Source organism: Ammospiza caudacuta, chromosome 3 (assembly GCF_027887145.1).
Source record: "Ammospiza caudacuta isolate bAmmCau1 chromosome 3, bAmmCau1.pri, whole genome shotgun sequence".
NCBI lineage: Eukaryota > Metazoa > Chordata > Aves > Passeriformes > Passerellidae > Ammospiza > Ammospiza caudacuta.
Genome location: NC_080595.1, coordinates 45,798,104 through 45,818,668, shown reverse-complemented (window position 1 = coordinate 45,818,668; position 20,565 = coordinate 45,798,104). Strand labels below are relative to the sequence as shown.

The 20,565-nt window shown below is 41.7% G+C and overlaps 1 protein-coding gene across 1 annotated transcript in view; it reads right to left on the bottom strand.

The window, feature by feature from the left end:
• Positions 1–20,565, bottom strand: part of LOC131555575 (ATP-binding cassette sub-family B member 10, mitochondrial-like) — a 52,226-nt gene that overhangs the window by 28,750 nt on the left and 2,911 nt on the right. The window contains exons 2-5 of the mRNA XM_058801677.1: positions 19,094–19,238; positions 14,405–14,509; positions 10,939–11,663; positions 5,449–5,914 (exon numbers count right to left, since the gene is read on the bottom strand). Coding sequence (XP_058657660.1) covers positions 5,449–5,914; positions 10,939–11,663; positions 14,405–14,509; positions 19,094–19,235 — 1,438 coding nt within the window. The 5' untranslated portion in view covers positions 19,236–19,238. The remainder of the gene's footprint in view (positions 1–5,448; positions 5,915–10,938; positions 11,664–14,404; positions 14,510–19,093; positions 19,239–20,565) is intronic.

The following is a 20,565-nucleotide window of genomic DNA, read 5'->3' as shown; positions in this document are numbered from 1 at the left end:
TAAAAATGGAGTCTGATCTGGCAGCTGCCAAATTATGCGTAGGGGGTTCAAGATAGCCCTGAATATCCCAAGATCCCAAAGAATATCCCAAGATCAAAGGTTTCTTTCAGATAGAAACAGGCAATTCAGTCTGCTACAGCCTACCTCTGTTAAATAATTTTAAGCCACAGGAAAACCAAACAAAACAATAAAAAAGTAAATAAAAATCAAACAAACAAAATAACAACAAACAAGAAATACCCCAACCCAAATCCCAGGCTTGATATTTACAGGCCATTTACAAGGAATGCAGGGTGATAATTTCAATTAGCTGCCTGACCAGACCAGCCCCACTGCTGCCCTACTAGGGCTGCTGGAGTAAGTGCTGATGCATGATGTGTGGCAGTGAACAGGAGCATCGCTACTCTGTTGGGGAAAGGAGTGATAGCAAAGAAATAGAACTGGATACCATCACGATCCTTGTCTTGTGCCCTAACACTCATAGCTCCTGAGCTGCCTCCCTTGCCATTCTCCAGAGCTGGGATAGCGATTCCAGCAGACCTCCTCCCTTTGGCAGCCCGGTAGAGGGATTAGGATGGAGTTACTTCCTCCTGTTCTCAGGCAAAGTGTCAGAGGAGCACTGTCCATGTGCTTGTACAGCACTAAACACTATAAAGCCCTGCTGTTAGCTGATCTCCCATCTGTATATGCTAAAATATTGTTATCAGGCTTGTCATAAACAGAAGACCACAACGTCAATGAAGATCACAAGTGTGTGCAAAGAAGACAATTTTATCCTAAAAGGAACTGGACTAGGCAGGAAGTCAGGGCTACTGATAAAGTAGGCTTCTGAAATTGTCTCTTTCCTCCCCTAACCCTCAGCTTAATGCAAGAGTAACGCTTGTAATAGCAAGTTATAGAAATAACTTCTACAGCTACTTGTCTCGAGAGACTGCTTCTTCAGGATAACACACAGTCGATAACACTTTGCCTTAAACCATGCACTTGGAATGTAGCACCTTCTCTGTTCACCTGCTGCTCAGTGCTGTTGTATAGCAGTATCCATGAAACAGAAAGCCAGAGGTTTAAAATTGTTGCAAAAAATTACGAGTCCAGAGGAAAGGTTTTATTACTTCAAGTATTTTGTACTTGAAGTACACTGAGCAGGGTGAACGTTTTTATTTCAGTTTGGGCTCCTATCCAGTACTTTAAAAAAAACCAAACCCATAGCTGATGTGCAACATGCCAGGATAGTCTTTGGCAAGGGACATCCAGGCACTTAATTTTACTGTCACATCGGTCTCTTGTAGGGATACAGTTTTAGAGCCTGGCTCACCATGAGCAACTAGACACCACTCAGAAGAAAGGCCATTTCAGGACTTTTTTGAAGAACCCACAGAGCCCAGAGGTCTAACAAAAGGCAGCAAGTGTTGAAACAAGATTAGCAACATGGCCTGATGTCCTTTTTATTTTTCTTGGCAAACCCAAGGGACCTGTTAATGGAAATACCATATCTGTAAAATGTTTTTAGACCTAAAAACACTTTTAAGAGACAATCTTTTCACAAAGTGATAAGAATGGGGAGGAATAGGATGAACTTTACCATTTTAGGAATTAAGACATTTAGACTGAACAGGGTGGCAGCACACTGCTTGGGAGATGCCTATGTTGAAAGTGAGAAGGGAAACTTTAGTCTAGACCTGTGAATAGGTGTAACAATTTATTAGAGCACATACCCTTTCCTTTCCTCAGTATTCAGTGACTAAGCATCAGGACTTTTACCGTAGCTTTGTCTATACCTGCTGTGGCCTGGACTACCTTACACTCTGGAAAGGGGTTTTGCTCTTCATTGTCTTTTTCAATTCAAGAGGTTAGGGAACAGAACAAAATTATCAGATAGCAAATGTCAAAATCAAGGAAATATTTTTACCCCCTCATAAAATCAAGGTGTAGAACTTCTTGCTGCAGCAAACTGTGGAAGAAGCTACAAGTATATAGATGATTAATAAAAGAGATGAGTCTATTTTAGATGAAACTAAGTGCATCAGCAGCTACATAGCATGCAGTGCCAGGGGTCTACTATAACAAACCCCAAACCCCAGCACACTTAACTGTGAGAAGACAGGATTCTGTAAACCAGGAAAGGACCGCTGTCTGTTTGTCCTCTGAGTGTCTCCTGACAGCCACTGGCTGGGACCATGCAGCACCCTGTGCCCTGGGCATCATCCAGGAGGCACATGAAGTAAAAGTTTTGCAAGGGAAGGAGAACCCAGTTACCTAGCTGAGAACTATGTTGCACATGGACACACAAACTGCAAGATCCTGCTATGATGTTTCTTAACATTTGAGTGCTTAACTATGTCAACTTAAGTGCTTTTGTGGTTTTTGGTATATATTTAGAATAGGAAGTGGTCCATGCAAGTACACTTATTTCTGAACTAGACAGCTAATAGAGACTACAGTCCAAATTTTGCTAGACTTTATGGTATTCCTTCCTTCCACTCATACTTTTCACCCAATTCTGCCTTAAAATTCAGCCTGTCAATCAACTGCAGACATTTTTCATAGTTTAGATTATTTCCTAGCTTCCTTCAAAGAGCACCAAAAACCCTCCACACAGTACACTGCTGCTTATATGTTTGAAGCATGTAAGTAATGATTGTTTTTCCAACAATTCAGGAATCATTTTTACATCTTTTAGCCTATGTGCATATAACAGGATTTGCTTCTGAAGTCTCGTTACCCTTGTCACTTCTACATGCAATACTTCAGAGCAACCCAAGTAGTAATAAGCCCAATTCTGCTGTAGAAGTAAGATGTTAAAGGGAAACTTTGTTTTCAGCCCATCTCACTCTTACTTCTGCCCCCTACTCTTTCCCCCTTCCTCCTCCCCTTCCCTTTCTCCCCCCTCCCCTTTTGGTTGTTTGCTCTCCTTCAGGACCAAAACTCCAGCTGCTCTAAATCTAAACACTGCTCAGGACATACGGCAACCAACAGCAAAATGAGTTCCAGTGAGCACTGGTGGGCCATATCCTTCCTGGGTATTCACATAGGCATTCAGCCAAAACAGTCATTTCACAATAAAATCTTTGGGCTAGAATCTACAGAATCCAGCAAAACCACTCAAAACAAAGGGATTACTGCAGGTTGAAAAATACCATGTGTTTGGTCAGTATTGACTCAACAGAGCTGAAGGAGGTCTCTCTAAAGACCTGCATAGCACAAAACATCAGCAACACTACTGTCTTCCATACATTTTTCCCCAACATGCCCAATTCTTGTCTGGCTTCACACTTCTGATATGCAGCCATCAGATCAGCAGTGCCATTCAACTCCAAGGGGTACAGAGGGGTTTCTGGTACTCCCAGCACTGAGCTGCAGCACATGCCGCGGTTAATGCCAGAATGGTCAAACACTTGTCTGATAAAAAATTTTTGTAGTTTACTGTTTTGTAAATAGACAATAAAATAAAATGGCAACTGTGAGTTGTTGTCTAAACTCTTAGATTGTTTAGACATTCAAGACAATTTTCTCATGAAAATCCAGCAGGGCTGAGGGAAGCTGATGGGAATTATCATTTAATACCCACAGTCTGTCTAGAAGACATCTGCTTGAAAGAGGCATTTTGACACATCAAACCACAAAGTAAAAGTCATGTAGTACTACAGACTGAGGCCTTCAGGTGCAGTGCTAACCTCAGGGGGTACCTAGATCCTTCCCATACATATCAGCTGGCCTACAAAGCTGGATCAATATCCCATTCCATGATGTGTCCCATCAGCTCTGTGGAAAGCAAGCAGGGTGATATCAAAACAGCACCAAGTGAGCGAGACCACCAGATTCAGCCTCAAAGGGCATCTGTCTCATGCAGTGTAGGGGAAGCTGCTGCCCTCTTCTTCTCAAAAAGTCAGAGTGAACTTCCCAGAAAGGGACCAAACAATTTTTATTTTTCTTTTTAAACTAAATGCTTTTAATAGAAAACAAAATACAAAATAACTCTTTCCAGAAAGCAGAAATATTTAATCTCTCCAAATGACAAACTAGAACGTGCTTTTTCTGCAGATCCTTGTAAATGCTGATGATTTATCTCACAAAATGTTCATGAAACCGGTATTGCAACATTTGAGAAAAATCCAACACTGGCAGAGCTGCCTCTGTGTACACACAATAATTTAGTAATACTATTTTTCCCATGTCACTTTGTGTGTTTCTCCTCATCCCCCTCTCCCTATACTGCCAACTTCCATTTATGGAAATCTTTCTGTGAGGTGCAGTGGTGGGTTGCCATGCCCTGTTTCCATTAGGAGTCCAAACATGGCTGTTTCCATTCTATGGTGCCCTCCCTCCAGACAAGGCAAGTTGTTTGTTATTCTTAAAGCCACCACTCTGTCCCCACTGTCCTCCCATCCTCAAAACACAGTGCAACCAGAGTCAGAAAATTTCCTAATTAATGGAACATAAATACACATAATCACAGCTAGTACCAGGAACCAAACCCAAACAACAATGCAGAGATGGGCCCCAACTGAGGTCAGATTTCCTTGCCCTTACTGAAAAAGAACAAGGGTATTTTCTACTTATTTAGTCCAAAATATTCCAGAAGTGCTATAGGGAGCTGAAATAGTTAGGACTACTATCACTGTAGAAAATACATAATGTTCTTTTAATAGAAGGGCCTTAAAAATGCTGGTCCTCTGCAATACCAGGAAAGCAAAAGCAAAACAAAACAAAAACCACTGGGCCAGTAGTTCTCCACACACTCAAGCCGAATTAACAGTAGATAAGATGTGCCCATCAATCAATGAAGGATATTTAAGTGCAGGTCACCAGCTTATCTGGTTGGCAGCTTCACTTGTCTGGGCCAGGCTTTCAGTTTCCTCAAGTTACTGGATTTACTCCCCTTTTTCCCATTCCTAAAAGTACAAAATTAAAATGTGTATGTATTTTCATCAATCCTCCTTTTTTTCCTTATTCTGTTCAACAGCACAGGCGTTTTTGTGACATCTTAAAGCATTTGCATCACTCTGAACATGCCTTTCAAGGGGGCAGAGGAAGTGTTTCACAGTCAGTAATCTCAGTTTGCAATGGACTCTGGCATACAAGACACTCACCCACTTCCCTAAGACAAAAAGCAAAATTAATGTTCCTGATTTTCTTGTGCAATTCCAGTCACTAGAAGAAGGTTACAGGCCATGAACTGTACGCTCAGTACATTATTCATCTGTCCGGTATATACACCAACCAGTTCACTGGAAGACCCATCTGCAGGGGCGTTGCAGTACGTGTTCCGAATGTCCCAGACCCGAACCGAATTGTCCATCGACGCCGAAGCAATTAAACTACTGTCAGGGCTAAAAGTAAGGCTAGTTATGTTGTCTGTGTGCCCCCTCAGTTCTTTGTAAAGAGTTCCTGATGCCAAGTCCCACAGCTTCAGCCGCTGGTCTTCACCTGCCGATGCCAGGTACTTACCGTTGGGGGAGAAGGCGAGCGCCAGCACGGGGCCCCGGTGCCCGGTGAAAAGCCGCACCGAGTTGCCCTGCTGGGTGCTCCACAGGCGCACGGTTTTGTCCGTGGAGCCCGTGGCTAAGTAGTTGGAATTGGGGTGGAACTTGATGCAGTCCACGTCGGCCAAATGGCCCGCGTATATTCGCAGCGGGTACGTCCGATCGAACGACCAGAGCCTCGCGGTGCGATCGTGGGAACCGCTGGCAAAGTACAGGCTGCAGGGGCTAATATCCAAATCCCAGACAGGATAGGCATGTCCTTGGTACAACACAGTGTTTGTAAAGCTTCCGAGGTCCCAGTACCTGATGGACATGTCCTCAGAACAAGATAAGAGTCCTGAACTGTCTGAAAGGAACCTTGTGCTATACACAGGTCCACAGTGTCCTCTCAGGATCTTCATTTCTGTGCCTGCGTTGTCATCCTCTTCCTCCTGGTCATGAAGAAGAAAAAGAAACAAGGAAGGAAAGCATGTTTATCTGTTCAACAAATATAAAAACCTCCACGAGAAAACCAGGAGGGTGCTAGTACAGAATGAGTTAGATTATTTACTTTAGATGTGGCACAGTTTGTGCAACTCTGAGACACCAACATTGCTGGTACATTTGCTACAAGTGAATACTGAAAGAGATGGTGAGATAAGAATTTAATTTTGGTAGCCTTATGCTCGGTCCAGAAGGCATCCTAACCTGAGACTGCAGGCACAGAGGGGAAAAAATATTTAATGACATTTTTCCTTTTGCTAAAATATGTTTTCAGCAAAACATATGCATAGTCTCTATCCACTCTACTACAGAAACACTTGGCTAAGATGTTGAAAGCAGTTCTTGGCATCTACTCTTTTTGTGTGGTCATTGTTGGAAATGAATCTCCCAGAGAAGGGAAACAATCAGAGACATCTTAAACAAAAGGCAGGAGATGGAAAGACAAAGCATATTTGACAAGCTGTCTGCTTAACCTTCTTTCTCAATCCCGCAAGTGAACAGAAATGCAGCAAGGCTCTAACACCCATTTCTACCTCCAAGCTCCATCAGGATGCTTTCACATCCTCACCCTCCAAGAACCACCTTCGAGAATAGCAAATGTATGCAGCTTATTTAGGCCAATGTATCTATTTTGGCATAGGAGAAGATGAACAATCACAAAAATGATGGCACTGGAAACCTTTCTATCCTGTTATTCTCCAATTCAAGTACCAGGGCAGACAGTCAACAAGTGAAGACTTTTGTGTTTAAAGACTATTCAGGGAGCTGAGCTAAAGGAATCTCCTGATGGATGGTAAGAGTCTCTAAAAGCCTACTCAGGTAGCACCTCCTGACACTCTAAGGCTACAGACTACACAGGTTTCAAGAGATCTCAGAAGTGTCCTTGCCTGACAAGCATGGGTCTCACTGACAGTACAAGATGACCCTTGCTTGGGGTACAACTGCATAGTAGCCTGACACCAGCCCTCCTCAGGGCTGTCAGGAGGACACTTTTCCTTAGTACTGAATCAGTAACACTCATTCACAGACAATCTCTGCATATCAAATTCAACACAACATCCTTTTGTTTGTGAGCAGCCCCTTTATCATTTATCATCTTGAGCTGGCCCATTTCCTGCAGAAGGAGCACTTCCTGCCCTGAGAGGAAACCCAATTCCCCAGGGCTGCTGGACTGTTGACAACCAGCAGAAGTCAGAGCAGCAGAAGTCAGTGTGTTGTAAGCAGCCCTCTATCTCCCACACCCCCACCCCAGACCTCAGGACCCACAGACAGTTTGGCTTCGGACTTAGCAATAGCCCAGAAAGTGCTTCTCCTCCAGTGGTTTCAAATTTCATGCTGGAGGTGAGCAAACTCTGACTTGGCCATCTCCTTGCCTTTCTCCATCTCAACAGCACAGAATGTAGTAGGCAGCAAGCCATCTTTAACAATGCTGCTTCTCCTCAGTGCCCATGGGAGCGTTATGGTGGGGCTGGGAGCCAACTTCCTCTCTGCTATGGAGGTGAGGCAGAGACAAACTGCAGGCTCTGGCATGCAAGGCACCATTCTTATTCAAATTGCTTTTCTACCTCAGATAGAGCATGGCTTACTGGAATCTACAGCATCTCTAGGCTGTGTTGCCACATTAAAAGAGAATGGCTGATACCTGCAGCATTTTGTACTATTTAATTATGACCATAAGATTTCTGACAAGTTACCACTGCCCATTCAAGCTGCCTGTATTGTACTACAGTTTCTGCAAATTTTGCAAGTCCAGGTACTTAATTTTGTGCATTCAAATACAAGGCTACATGGGCTGTCTGCAAGCACCTCCTCTTCCCTCCTTGTATTACTGTACCAGGAGACTTGACAACACCTTCTGCAGCACTGAAACTCCTACTCCTATATGGTCACAGGTAGCAAATCTTATCTTTCTGTTTGACACTCACTTAGCACAACTGCACACTCCTGTCACAGCTCACTGAAAACAGCACATCTATAATGCTTCTGAGTCACCACATTTTTCAGTTTCCTCCCTATCCAAGTTACTCTGCTGACCAGATTAGCAAGGCAGCTGCAAGTGCAGCCACCAAGCCTCAAAAAGCAACAATGATAGCCTCAAGGAGAAACAAACCATAAGCTCACATTCCTCCTCTTTTTTTTTTCTAACCAGTAACAGGCTTTCCTGGGCGTCATAATCTCTCTCATCCTGCAGTGCTCTAAAGATGCCAAAAGGAAGACCTCATATCTGCCTGTAGCAGAGATGCCCTAGCAGGGAATGAAGAAGAAGGATGGCACACTTTGCAGGACATTTTTTACTGCTACTTCCAGAATTCCCTCCTATCTGCCATCAAGCAAGCATCATCCCCACTCATTATCACTTGAAGGACCACTGCCACTTAAAAGCAGAACCTTAGAAGCAGAGCTAAATGGGGTCAAGTCTTAGTCTTCACAGGATTTAAAGGCTGGCACTGTTGTCGCTTGGAACAGAGCATTATTTTCTGATGTTGATTTATGGAGTACCAGCAATGAGCATGGTAAAATTGCAGAGACAAACAATACTTTCATTTGTACAGCTACAAAACTCCATTTTTATACTGGACCCAAAGTAAGAGAGACTGTAAAGTGGCATTTATGAGATGCTACTATAAAGAAAACAGAATTACTGTATTCCAAAATAATAAGCCTCTCTTATTTGCAAGAAGCAAGACTACATTAGTGAAGTACACTGCAGCATGACACTGAGCAAAATTTAGTAAAACTACACCTAGAAGATGATTTTGACCTTAGTGACCAAAAGGCTTCACATGGACTAGGAAAAATCTTGTTCTAACACATTTGCTAAGTCTCACCTTGGTTTACATATATGTATATATACACACACACACTCTCCTTCATAAGAAGAATTAATAAACCCAACAGAGTAGCTTTAGTGCCACCTTGAACAACATCCACTGAAACTAGCATGATTTTAGACCTTTGTGACTGCACAAAAGGAAGGACCCGTTTCCTTGCAGAAAATAAAAAACCATGCTGAAGATTACTTATTTAATTCATTACTATTTAAATACATTATCCAAAGCTAATTATACAATACAGAAATCAACCAAACCAAATTTTAACATCCTCATAAGTTATTCCATAGAACTCACAGAAGTAATGTCAAAGTGCATTCAGAATTTTTGTTCTTTGTCAAAGTGTGAATCAGCTTTATCCCTTTGAATTGCCGCTGATCAGACTGCCGTGACAATCTGAAATACAGTCCCTGCTCACACTGAGCTACAGCAGCCCAGTCAAGGTAGTCTGGTTGGTCTTGGTATCTATGGCTTCCTCTCCCATGGAATCAATGCAATTGCTGGTCTGTTCCCACCTGCAATGCTGTAGGTGCCTGTGTATTTCCACTTAGGGCTCCCAGATAACTGATTTTATTTTCTTGTAGTCAAGGAGCTTTCATTTGCATTTGGTAACCAAATTTGTGTTGAGGCTGGTATTGGTATCCTCCCTCAATTCTGAACTCCTGCTCAGGTGACTATTTGTTTTGTCAGTGGTGGAAATTATTCAGGGCAATGATTACTTTGATCTGTGCTGGGTTTTGACCAGTTTTTTGCTTCAGACCTGTACACAAAACATCCAATAGCCACCAAAAGCTATTCAGGATTCCATGAATTCCAGGATTCCATGGCTGTCTCCTAATACATGTATAATAAGCAAGTCTATGACTACATGCCAAAAAAAGTTAATACACACACTCCTGATAACCTGGAAGTATCTCACTTTTCCACAGTCCAGAGCCAAAGAAGGTGACCTGCTGATTTACCAAACTTTTCTCTATTGCAGGTGCTGATATTTGGCTTCTATGATGGGCAATACACAGTCACATGCCCTATGAACTCTTGCAGTTTACAATGAAAATGAGTCCATAACTCTATTTTGGGCTAGTCTGACCCACTTACCTGCTCACTCTGCAAAAAGGCTAACCTGGGAAACAGTGAACATGCTGCTGTGCTGTCTCACCTTGATGTCTGCCTCTTTTCTCAAGCTGTTTAACAAAGCAATCCCTAATCACAGATCCCTAAATCACCAAGCTCTCGGCACTCTTCCAAAATAAATAGAACCTTGCCATTAAATATTTTTTAGAAGAAAAAACAGTAGAAAAAAGGGGTCTCTCCTGCTAAACACTCAACACAAGAACAAATGAGTTAGTTTTTTTTTTTTTTTAAGGAGAAGAGTGATTAAATAACAGAAGAGTCAAAATTTTGATCTCTAACCAGATAGAAGTTGCTGCTTGGGCAGTTGTGTGGAGAGGGAAGAAAAGCTGTGACTAGAAAAAAAAAAAAAGGTCAAGTAAAAGGTGCCACTTAGCACTGCATGTGAAGTAATGGTACACACATCCCCGTTCTTCTCTCCAGCATTCTGGAGTAGGAAACCTCAAAAGTTTCTACTTCAGATTCCTTAACAGAGACATTTTGCATAATTTTTCCATAACTCTTGACCTCTGGTAAATTAAGGTGACACCTGAAATACAGTTTTGCGCACAGGCATCTGATCAGACTTCTCTAGCTCTTTTCCTTACCGTGTCTATATTTTCCTCTTCCTGTGCGTCTGCCCTTCTCTCCACCCTTCTGCCTGGCTGTTCTGAGCTACTTCTCATCCCAAAGAAGGCTCGATGCTCCTCAGAGAAGAGAGCCTACTCTAGTCATCTGTCCTTTCTGGGTTGCCTGTCTACTGTCATCTCTTCCAGGACAGCTGGAGGAAGGGGATCAGCACCCAGGACTAACAATCTATGACCTAAGCACAGACTGATTGCACCTCAGTTTACCACTTACAACCACTGCAGGGAAGAACAAGGATGACAGTAGGTTATCAAATCTGTGCATCAAGGCAGGCAAGTTGTGCAACAGCCTCAGAGTTCCCTAGCACATGACTACATACTCAACACTCCATGCTCAAAGCAGGCCAGTAGAAGGGGAAGAAGGGGGAAAAAGGGTATCCAAACCTCCTCATCCAGGATGTCACAAGCCAAACGGATGCGGGACACATCAACAAGGTGGGGCTCAGATTTCAACTTCCTGGAGCGCAGGCTCCACAGCTTCACACATGAATTATCGAACCCAGCAGCGAGCAGCTTGCTATTTGGTGAAATCTCTGCAGTGTTCAGCAACTGCTCTGTGTTATAGAAGGCATAGAAACAGATGGTGGTTAAGGAAGGGGGCCCGTCCTTGACGCGTTTAATGCTGTCCTGCAGTAAATCCAGCGCTGCCTCATTCTGCAGAATGGAAGCTGGCACGTCGCTGGGCTCCAGGCCGTTGCTCTCGTTGCGTGAGGAGCTCCCACCGGCATAGAGCTGGTAGTCAGTCCTCTTGGCAGGCTGCACATCCAGGTGAATGTGCAAGGTCAGGACTTTGCACAGGGCGTTGTTGTTGTCACTTTGGAGGTAGCGAAGAAGGTAGTTGTAGCTGTCCTCTTGAAGGCGGATGACGTACTTGTTGTCCAGAAAAGCCCGGAGCTTCAAGTTGGACAGGATATCTTGAATAGTCATGGTAGTCTGCAACTGTTCAATGATATCCTTCTGGCTGGCATTCTGCAGGAACATGCCATGGAAGCGGCTGTAAAAACTGTCCACTGTGCTTTTTAGGCCATTCTGGACCATGTTCAGATGGAGGTAGACGAAGAGGGGATACAGAAGAGGCATCACTTCATGGCTGTGCTGAGAATCTGAATCTATATTAAAAAAACCAAAAAACTTTGAATGACTTCTCAAACCACTTCCTATTGGGAATAAAATAGAGCAAGGATGACTACTGAGAAAGCCCTGACAGTGACATTGGAAAGCAAGCAAAAAAGAGACATTTGCTGTCACATCTAAGCAAACTTCTGTCATCTAAAAGAGGTACAATAGAGATTGCCACATCAGTGAGGTACCTTGTCAGAACAAAATGCAGATATTTCAAAAAGTCTTTTCAGGTGTGGGACAACTAATAATATACCACCTCATAAAATACATGACAGTTGAATTTTCCCCATTTATTTCAAAAGAAAAAGCATGCTCTTTGTATCCTTTGTTTATTGTGATAAATGAACTTTAAAATGTATTAATTATATTTAAAAGAGTATTTTAAGTGTTTAAGCCAAAATTATTTATCTAGCTTATCTGGCCTGAGCTTTTTTCCTCTCAGCTTCAGTAAAACGTGAGTGTGGTGCTTTGGATGGAACTGATTTGTCTTCAGGGGAAAGGAAGCTACAGTTTCCAAAATGTACTGCAATATGCTGTGCTCCTGTTTTATTTCTGTGCCTGCCCATGTACATGCTTTTCTGTCTCTGCCAAGGCAAATCCCAGCAGTAATTCCTAGTACACAGTGTAACAAACCCCGATTAGGCTGTGCAGTACCTTGCAGAGGCTGCTCTGTGCAACAGCTCCACCCCTCCTTCCTCAGCTTCTCTGGGGCTGTTTGCCAGCTGCAGGGAGCTGTGAGGAGCAGAGCCTGCCCAACACCATAGCAACAAACAGGGCCACAACGAGTTACTACTACAGGACCAAATGGTCCCAATTACTGGAAAACAAATAGGCACTGCTGATCCTAAAAACATTTGCTGATCCTCAAAATGCAGAAAGCATTGCTGTTTTTCAACATGCTCTTCCCTCCTGCCACTCACCAACGCATGATCTCTTTTTTCCCTTTCCATTAGGTTATTTTTCCTTCGTGTTGAGCACTCTGCCAGACTTTCTCTAGTCCATACTGTGTCTCTGTCTCATTTCTACAGGACTAACTACAGATTATGCATGGAGTGCAGTGTATGCATACATATTTGCATACTTGAGCATCACTCTTCTTCCTGTCCCACTGAAACTGGGCCAAAGCCAGTGAAAACAGTGGTCTGCATGTAGTAAAAATTCTAAGCAGTCAGCAGGTCTCTTTTTTTCTCCAGGGGCACTAGCCCAAAAATGAAACAAGAGGAAGGACCTCACTTTGCAGTAGGGGAAAAAGGGAAGAGATGGGAAGTTAGCAGAAACAGGAACAAAGAAAATGTTCCCTAGGAACATATGAAGAGGTTACAGGAGCTGGGTCTGCCTAGCTTGAAGAATAAGGGGGTATTCAACTGCTTGCCTTCAGTACCCAGTGGGGCATTATAGAGGCAAAGGAGCCAGCTCTTCTCAGAGGTGCTCAATGGAAGGACAACAGGCAAGCTGCTGCAAGGGAAATTCCCACTGAATTGCAGCAGGGCCCCAGAGATGCACAGCAACCTCCAGAGTGTTTGATTTTCTAAATCTGACTGGAAAAGGCTCTGAGCAACCTGATCAAACACCCATCTTGCCCTGCTTTGAACAGGTGGTTGAACTAGAGACTGCTTAGTTAAGTTACTCTGTGTCACTAATCCCCTGCCCACTCCTCAGTGGGGCAGGCATCACAGAAATGGGAAGTGCCCTGCTGTGCCTTGTGGCTGGTTGGCAAGCTACTCCCTTGAACAAACAGAGGTAGTTCATCTGTGTAAGATATCAAACTAGAGCAACAGGGACAAAAAAGATGAAAGCAGTCCACCTGAATACCAAAACCTAGCACTTCATCAAACATTAAGCCAGCACTTCACCAAGCACTGAACAGAGCTATCATACTTCTAAAAATCTATTAAACCATAAGGATTTACTTCAAATACTAAAGTGCAAAGGTATTGAACTGCTGTAGATGACAAGGCTCCAAGAATTCACTATTTTCTGCCTTTGCCTTCCTGCTCCCTTCCCTTCCAAAACTATCAGAAATAATAATCCCAATGTTATGCACAGTGGGATCAAATCCTTACACTGGACAAATGTTGTGTGTGACAGCATCACTTTCCTTGGTACTATTCTTTAAAAATTCTGTCTGCTTTCTTCTTCCCATGCTGGAGACTTATAGAAGAAATAAGGACATTGCCAAGAGTACTTGTTAAAAAAATATAGAATAATTATAAAAAAAATTAAATAATTATTTGACTTCTGCATCATTATGGAGTAAGATAATTTTTACTTTGCTGTATTGCTCCACTCTCAAAGCTAGTACAGCTAAATTTACAGGAACAAATCCTCCCTTAGAAATCCAGATCATCATAAAAACAAGGCAATTATGGATAAAGTTAAAAACCTTAAACTAGAATACAACAGAGAACTACAGTCTTTTCTCAGTTACTTGCCTTTCACATAAAACACTGATTTTCCTTCCTGTCCTATGTAAAAATGGTGCTGTCTAGAAGACCTACAAAGTGCAAATGCTTGAACAAGAAAGAGCAAAGAGCCAGCCATCTATAAAAGGCAAAGCTATTCAGCACATAGAAAACAACCAAAACCAGAAAAATGAAATATTTCTATTTTAACTGAAATCTCAAAACTAGAAATCAAAACATTGTTAGAGACATGATTTCAAATTTTACTATATTACCCTTTACTCATTTCAATGACAAAAGAAGTCAGTCTGTGTTTTTTGATTTACCTGTCAGAAAATTGCGTAATCGTCCAAACTGTACTTCATATTGCTGGGGCTCTGCCAGGCAGGGAGCTGCAGACACGACGTTGGCACAACCAGACTCAGATTGGACTGTGAAATAAAAAAAGCAAAACTTATATAAGGATTTAAGGTTTTTTACATATGTGTCTGAAAACAAAGCTTCTCATAAAATCCAAGGTATGCAGCCACTCAGATGACATTTCATCTTTAAAACCATTCAGGTATGACATAGTCCAAAGCATCTAAACATGGCATTAACCACCTAGACAGATCATGAAGGAGAAAGCTCACTGAAAGCTAAAACCCACCCTAAAAATCTCAGCAACTCACCTGCTCCACCCAGAACACATTTTCAAGTTTTCAAATACAACATTAAATTCTCAATAAGTTCAGTGTAACAACCATCAGAGACCCCTTAGAAGTTTTACAACTGTGGTTTTACAACTTTACACTCAGAAAAGATGAAGAAAGCAACATACAACTTTCTCCAAATTAAAGTTTCTTTTTCAGTGAGTCGCACCAACCATCATGAAAAGGTCTAAAGTGACACTACTTCAGATTCTCAAATTTCTTGTCCCGGTCATTATAATTTACAACAAATTATTATCATTTATTAAGTCTTACAGAGGTGGGGGAGAAAACACTGAATGTCTAAGCAAACCCTTTGTAATTTTTAACCAAAATCTTCCCTCCTCCCTGAGGATTTTAGGTTAAGGGGGAGCTGACAACTGCCCACAAGCCCAGTTGTTACAATCTCCTCAGACCACGTTAAACTCTTTTTCAGAACCAGATTCTGGAAAAAGCGGTTCTGAACTGTTTAGGAAGGGAACTGGCTTCTCCTTCTCCGGCACCAAACCTTTGCTGTTCTGCTAATGGCCTGGAATCCACAGGAGACTTCATGCAAGTTTACAAACATGCATCAAGGAACCCCAGGCACATGCAAATGCCAGTGATTAGAAACCCAAGTTTTGCTGTTCTAAGTAGAGCACAAAAAAGCAAGGAGTTTCACTATTTCTCTTTCAGTTTTTTTTCTTCAAATTATAACTCTCATCCCCTCCAAACCCCCTATTTTTAATACTTTCACTTCAACTTATTTTGGTCTTCCTTGCCCTGCACCACTTTCCATCCTCTGACTTTCTACTCTTGATTGACTGGGGTACTTTTCGTTCCAGCATTTGGCTCATGCACAGAGGCACAAGTCTGACAGCCCTGGAAGTCTATAAACAACATTATCAAATGTTCACACGCTACAGAGAGATAGGCCAGCCTCCAGCTCATCTCAATGCCTCTAATTAGAAAGAGATCAGCACATGGTACACAGGCAGCCTGCTGCTATTCTTCCCTCACTCCTCTCTCTCTTTCTCTCTGCTAAGACACAGGTTTACCTTCCTTCAGTTCATGTAAATACAGGAGGTATGTTTGGCAAGCTGAATTCAGCTCTTGAAACAGAGAAATGGGCTGAGCTCATCATTCTCTCTTGGGAAAAAATAAAATCAAAACAAAACCAGATTCCAGCACCAATATGATATCATCTCCTAAATCAGTTCAGATATAAACGAATATAACTTGCTGAAAGGCACAGCTACACTGAGCTTTCTACAGCCTGGCTGCTTCAGAAGCTCAAAGATGGTAAGAACTCCATGTTCACAAACTGGTACGACTCAATACCTAAAGTAAAAAGCTCTGCTATTTGTATGTAAAATTGCATATAATCAATATTCAGCACAAGAAAGTAAACTACACGTATGCACACATAGTAACTCTAGAATACTCACTGACAGTTTCCAATGTCACCCATGCAACTCTTTGTAAAAGCCAAGAAATACAGAAATATGAGGGCCTGTCTCTTATGCTGTCTATCACAGGATGACATGCAACAATCAACTCTTCACAGAGATCTGGTGACCTCATTTCTGCAGGAATGGCAATGGCCTGCCACCTTGTTCATGCTGTGCAAGCACAACTCATTGGCCTAGACTTTATAAGGTATTTTCTCCAGGGCACAACTTTCTCTGCATAAGCAACTTAATTCCAAAATTAAGGTGTACTTCATGCTTCAGAAAGTGGAGTATCATCTTTGTCTATCTGTCTTGAAACACTCTGACTGGGTAACCATTATGGCCTATTCTTGCAGTAAATGATGCTAGAGCTTATTCCCATCCAGCAAATGCTAAATGAACCCTACATAGCAGACAGCTCTAATAAATTCTAATTCTTTGCCTTCCCAAAACTTTAAACCAATGAGAACTGCAAAAAGGATCAAGAAGTCAACTGATTCCAAAACAAGAGTAAAATTTCATGCACATTTTCCACCTGGTAGAAATAAAACACTGGCTGTATCTTTCTCATATGTTAATAAACCTACCACAGTTTCTTTTCTACCTTCCCCAGTGGTCATAAGAACATCTATTGGAAATATCTGCTCCTCCACATCCAGTAAGTGCAGCCAGCTATGCAACCTGATAGGATATTCAAAGGAGCTCACTCCTAACTCAGGGATATGGACAGTACCCTTCTGGTCTTGTGTGTTGGCTATCAGCAGAATTGCTTCCAGCTAACAAATGTGGGACTACTGTAAATGTTGTGTAACAGCAACTGATTCCTATTTTAGGTGAGTACGATGATGTATAATTGTACATTATTTATGTCCATATTTTTGTACATTATTATGTACATACACACAATATACAGATATTCATACACAGTGCTATGGGCAGTGTTCCTTGGTCACTCACTCTGTCCTCAGACATTGTTCTTGTTTTCTAGAGAAATATGGCATAATCACAAGGAAGCTCTGTGCTATATTTTACTGCAGATATCATCAGACAGAATTCTAGATAATCTTATCTGGGCTCCGTCTCCCACAGAAAAGGTTGCACCAGATCACCTTCTGAAGTCCCCTCCAAGTCTCCCATTCACACAAGCTAGTTAAATTTAAAAGTCAAACAGTAGAGCTGAACATAAAAAAGAAGGTGAGCTTTGCTAAGGAACAAGCAAAAACATCTTCAGAAAAACACATTTGATCACTTTCCCCAAAATAAAGCACTGCAGGCTTTGCAATCTGCTCAGTTTTTACTCAGTTTGCAAAACTAAGATGACTGCAGCAGAAAGTATTTTCAGCATCTGTTGTCAGATTAAGTAACAGGCTTGGGTTTACTTTTACAGACATTTTTCTAACAGTCACTACTGGAACTGCAGAATGCTCACTGACAGCTCACTGCAAGCACATCTGACAAGAAGTAGTAAGCAGCTGAACACATGAGAGCAGCCCATTTTCAGTTCTAACAAAAACTGATGACTAAATTCTCAATGCCCATCTACAAAAAACATGCACTGGCAAGAGGATTCAGACTACCATGAAATTTAGTAATAATATTTTGTGGAATTTTTATTTTTTCAGTAAAAAAGACAAAATGTAAACACACACTCATTCACACTCTTTATTATCTTTTTTTCCAAGGGGCTTGTAATTCAGTTCATCTCCACTACTTCAGACACTTCTGTGTCCTCCTCATATGGCTGGTATCACATTCTGAGCATGTTCTGACACCGACCTTTCTACCCACTTCTCACAAAAAAATCTCCCACTGAAAAACAATTCAGCAGTTTACTTTGGTTTCATTCTTTCCCCATCTTTCCCAGTACTTTTTCAGAGACTGCAATAAACTTCTGTTAGGCTGAAAAAAGCAAGGAAATGAAAAGTACTAAGACATAAAGGTAAGGAAAAATACTAAGATGTAAAGGTAAGGAATACCTTTATTTTACCACAGTATTTTATCTGTTCCTGCATCCAACCTTATCTAACCACAAACACAGTTAAATAGCTACTAATATTTTGTCAAATTAAGTCATATTACAAGTAACTCCACCACTCCCCTTTGTCTGAGATACTGTCATAATCTAGGCAGTTTCATTGAGAGAAAAAAGTTTCTCCTTGCTTTTTTACCCAAAATGTCAGCCCAGTATTTTCTATTACTTTTACAAGTAAATTTAATCTCTATAACATCCACATAGCTTTCATCCTTTCAATACTTCTATGTGCTCAAGCAGCAGCAGAATTTGTTGAAACAAAAATAATAATTACAATGACAATTTTCATAGACAGAATTTGGAAAGCAAGCAGTGTGGCAGGATTCTGAAGTCTTTAAGAAAGAGAAGGAAATTTATCTCCCTCCATGCCTTTTCTCGTTCACTGAAGGTTTTGGGTTTTTTCCCCAAATGACAAGAGCAGACTTCTCACAACTACAAAGCTGACTATGCCAGAAAAAGACCCAGCCTTATCACTTTAATTTCACATTATATAACTCTGCTGGAGTACAAAGGTACAGCAGAATTTCCTGCTTCTACTTCCTTTTTCATCTAGGTTCTTCTCCCTTCCATTCCAAAGCACCACTACTCACCAAGACTTCATGTTATTTGGGATAAAACGTGTATTTTCCATTATCCTCACATGGCATTTAAGCCTGATGTTTCATTGACTATGAACGTCACCTTGTTACACTTCCACCCACATTTTCATTCTTCCAAAGTTCACAATTCACGTCAACTTAACAGTGAGAAATTTCTTAATTTCAAACGAGAAATGTCCACATGTGCAGACAAATTCATACAGCTGCCAGCACACGCGCTCACAACTCTGCCAAGAGGTAGTCATGGAAAACACGATAGGATTACCTGTGAGATTAGCTGCCATCTCTTCAGCCGTCTGACATAGCCTCAGCCCTTGTTTCAGGGGACCTTCCGAGTCCACATACTGACGGCGCTTGAGGTAGCAGGACACTGCCATCTGAATCTGCTCTGTGCGTACGCGTTTCATGACCTCGAAAGAAGGAAAGAGATGATGAGACTCTTGCAGGGCAGCCTGAGATCCACCTAGCCTGCAGGTGCATCGATACTGATAGAAAACAAACATCTCTGTAGTTTTGTTGCTGAGGTATGAAACAGAACCTTCAGGGATTTGCCTCTCAGTACTATGGCCCAGACATTTTGTAGATTCCTGAAGATATTTTGCTGCCTAATTTTACTGATTTCACAGAGGAATCAAAAACAGTTTTGAGGATTCTGAACTAAAACCACAATGGTGAACTGAAGCATTTTTGTTAAAAACAGCTCATAAAAAGGGAATATCTCTCCTCCTTGAGTTTTGACAGCAGCAGTTTGAGTAATCTTCACTTTCTGGTTTCTCTGCTTGACCAACCAACAAAAAAAAAAACCTCCAGAAGACTCAGTGGAATGAGAAATTAACATACAAAGATGGAAATTTTGGAAACATAATGCTTTATATAGCAAACCTATTTGGAGAGGCCAAGAAGCAAAAGCTTATTGGCTGAACTTAAAGGTTAGAGCTAGATTTCTGGCACTTCACTCAGACGGTCCCCAGGAAAAAAAAAGAGGGAAATTAAAAGCAGAGCCTTCTTTATCATCTGCCTTGACCTATGCAGGCTTCCCTCTTACAGAAGTTTGAAACAGAAATAATCTTTTGAAGGTTTTTTTTTTAAATATACATTTAGGAACCCATCCTCACAAACACTGCTTGGAAGTACCTCAAAATCAAAATGAGCCCAAGGTTACCTTTAGTCCTTGGCTTGTAATAAAGGAACCTCAGTAAGATGAATGCTACCGCTCCCTTGCTATTTGGGTAATCGCTGACTGCACCAATCCTTCACAACAGCCATTGACTTTACACACAAGTTTAGATAACCTGAAAAGCACAACTAAGCCACAGGGGTTTCTTCCTATCACAACACCAGGTAAAGCCTGCCTGGAAACAGTTTAACACCTTACAGCCCCACTACCAATGACATGAATGTTTCCTGAGCGCTAGTGCTTCCTGGTTTGAGCAGCTAAATCTGATGAAACTCAGCTTCTCTGAGAGAGACAAGGATGCCCTTCCTCCTTTTGTAAGAACCCTTATTTCTACCAAAAGGACAGCTTTAAAAATACAAATGAGTTTTTTTCTAATACCCATGCACATTTTAGTGCTTATTCCACTTGTTAGAAAAATAACCCTTCTGTGAAGTTAGGTACAAGTGGATGAGGATGCAAGGTTTCAGCAATAGTTCACTTTCAACAGATATGTGGAATTGCAAATCCACATGCTTGGGTGAAAACCGTAAAAAGACTCCCATTTGTTCCCACAGGTTAAG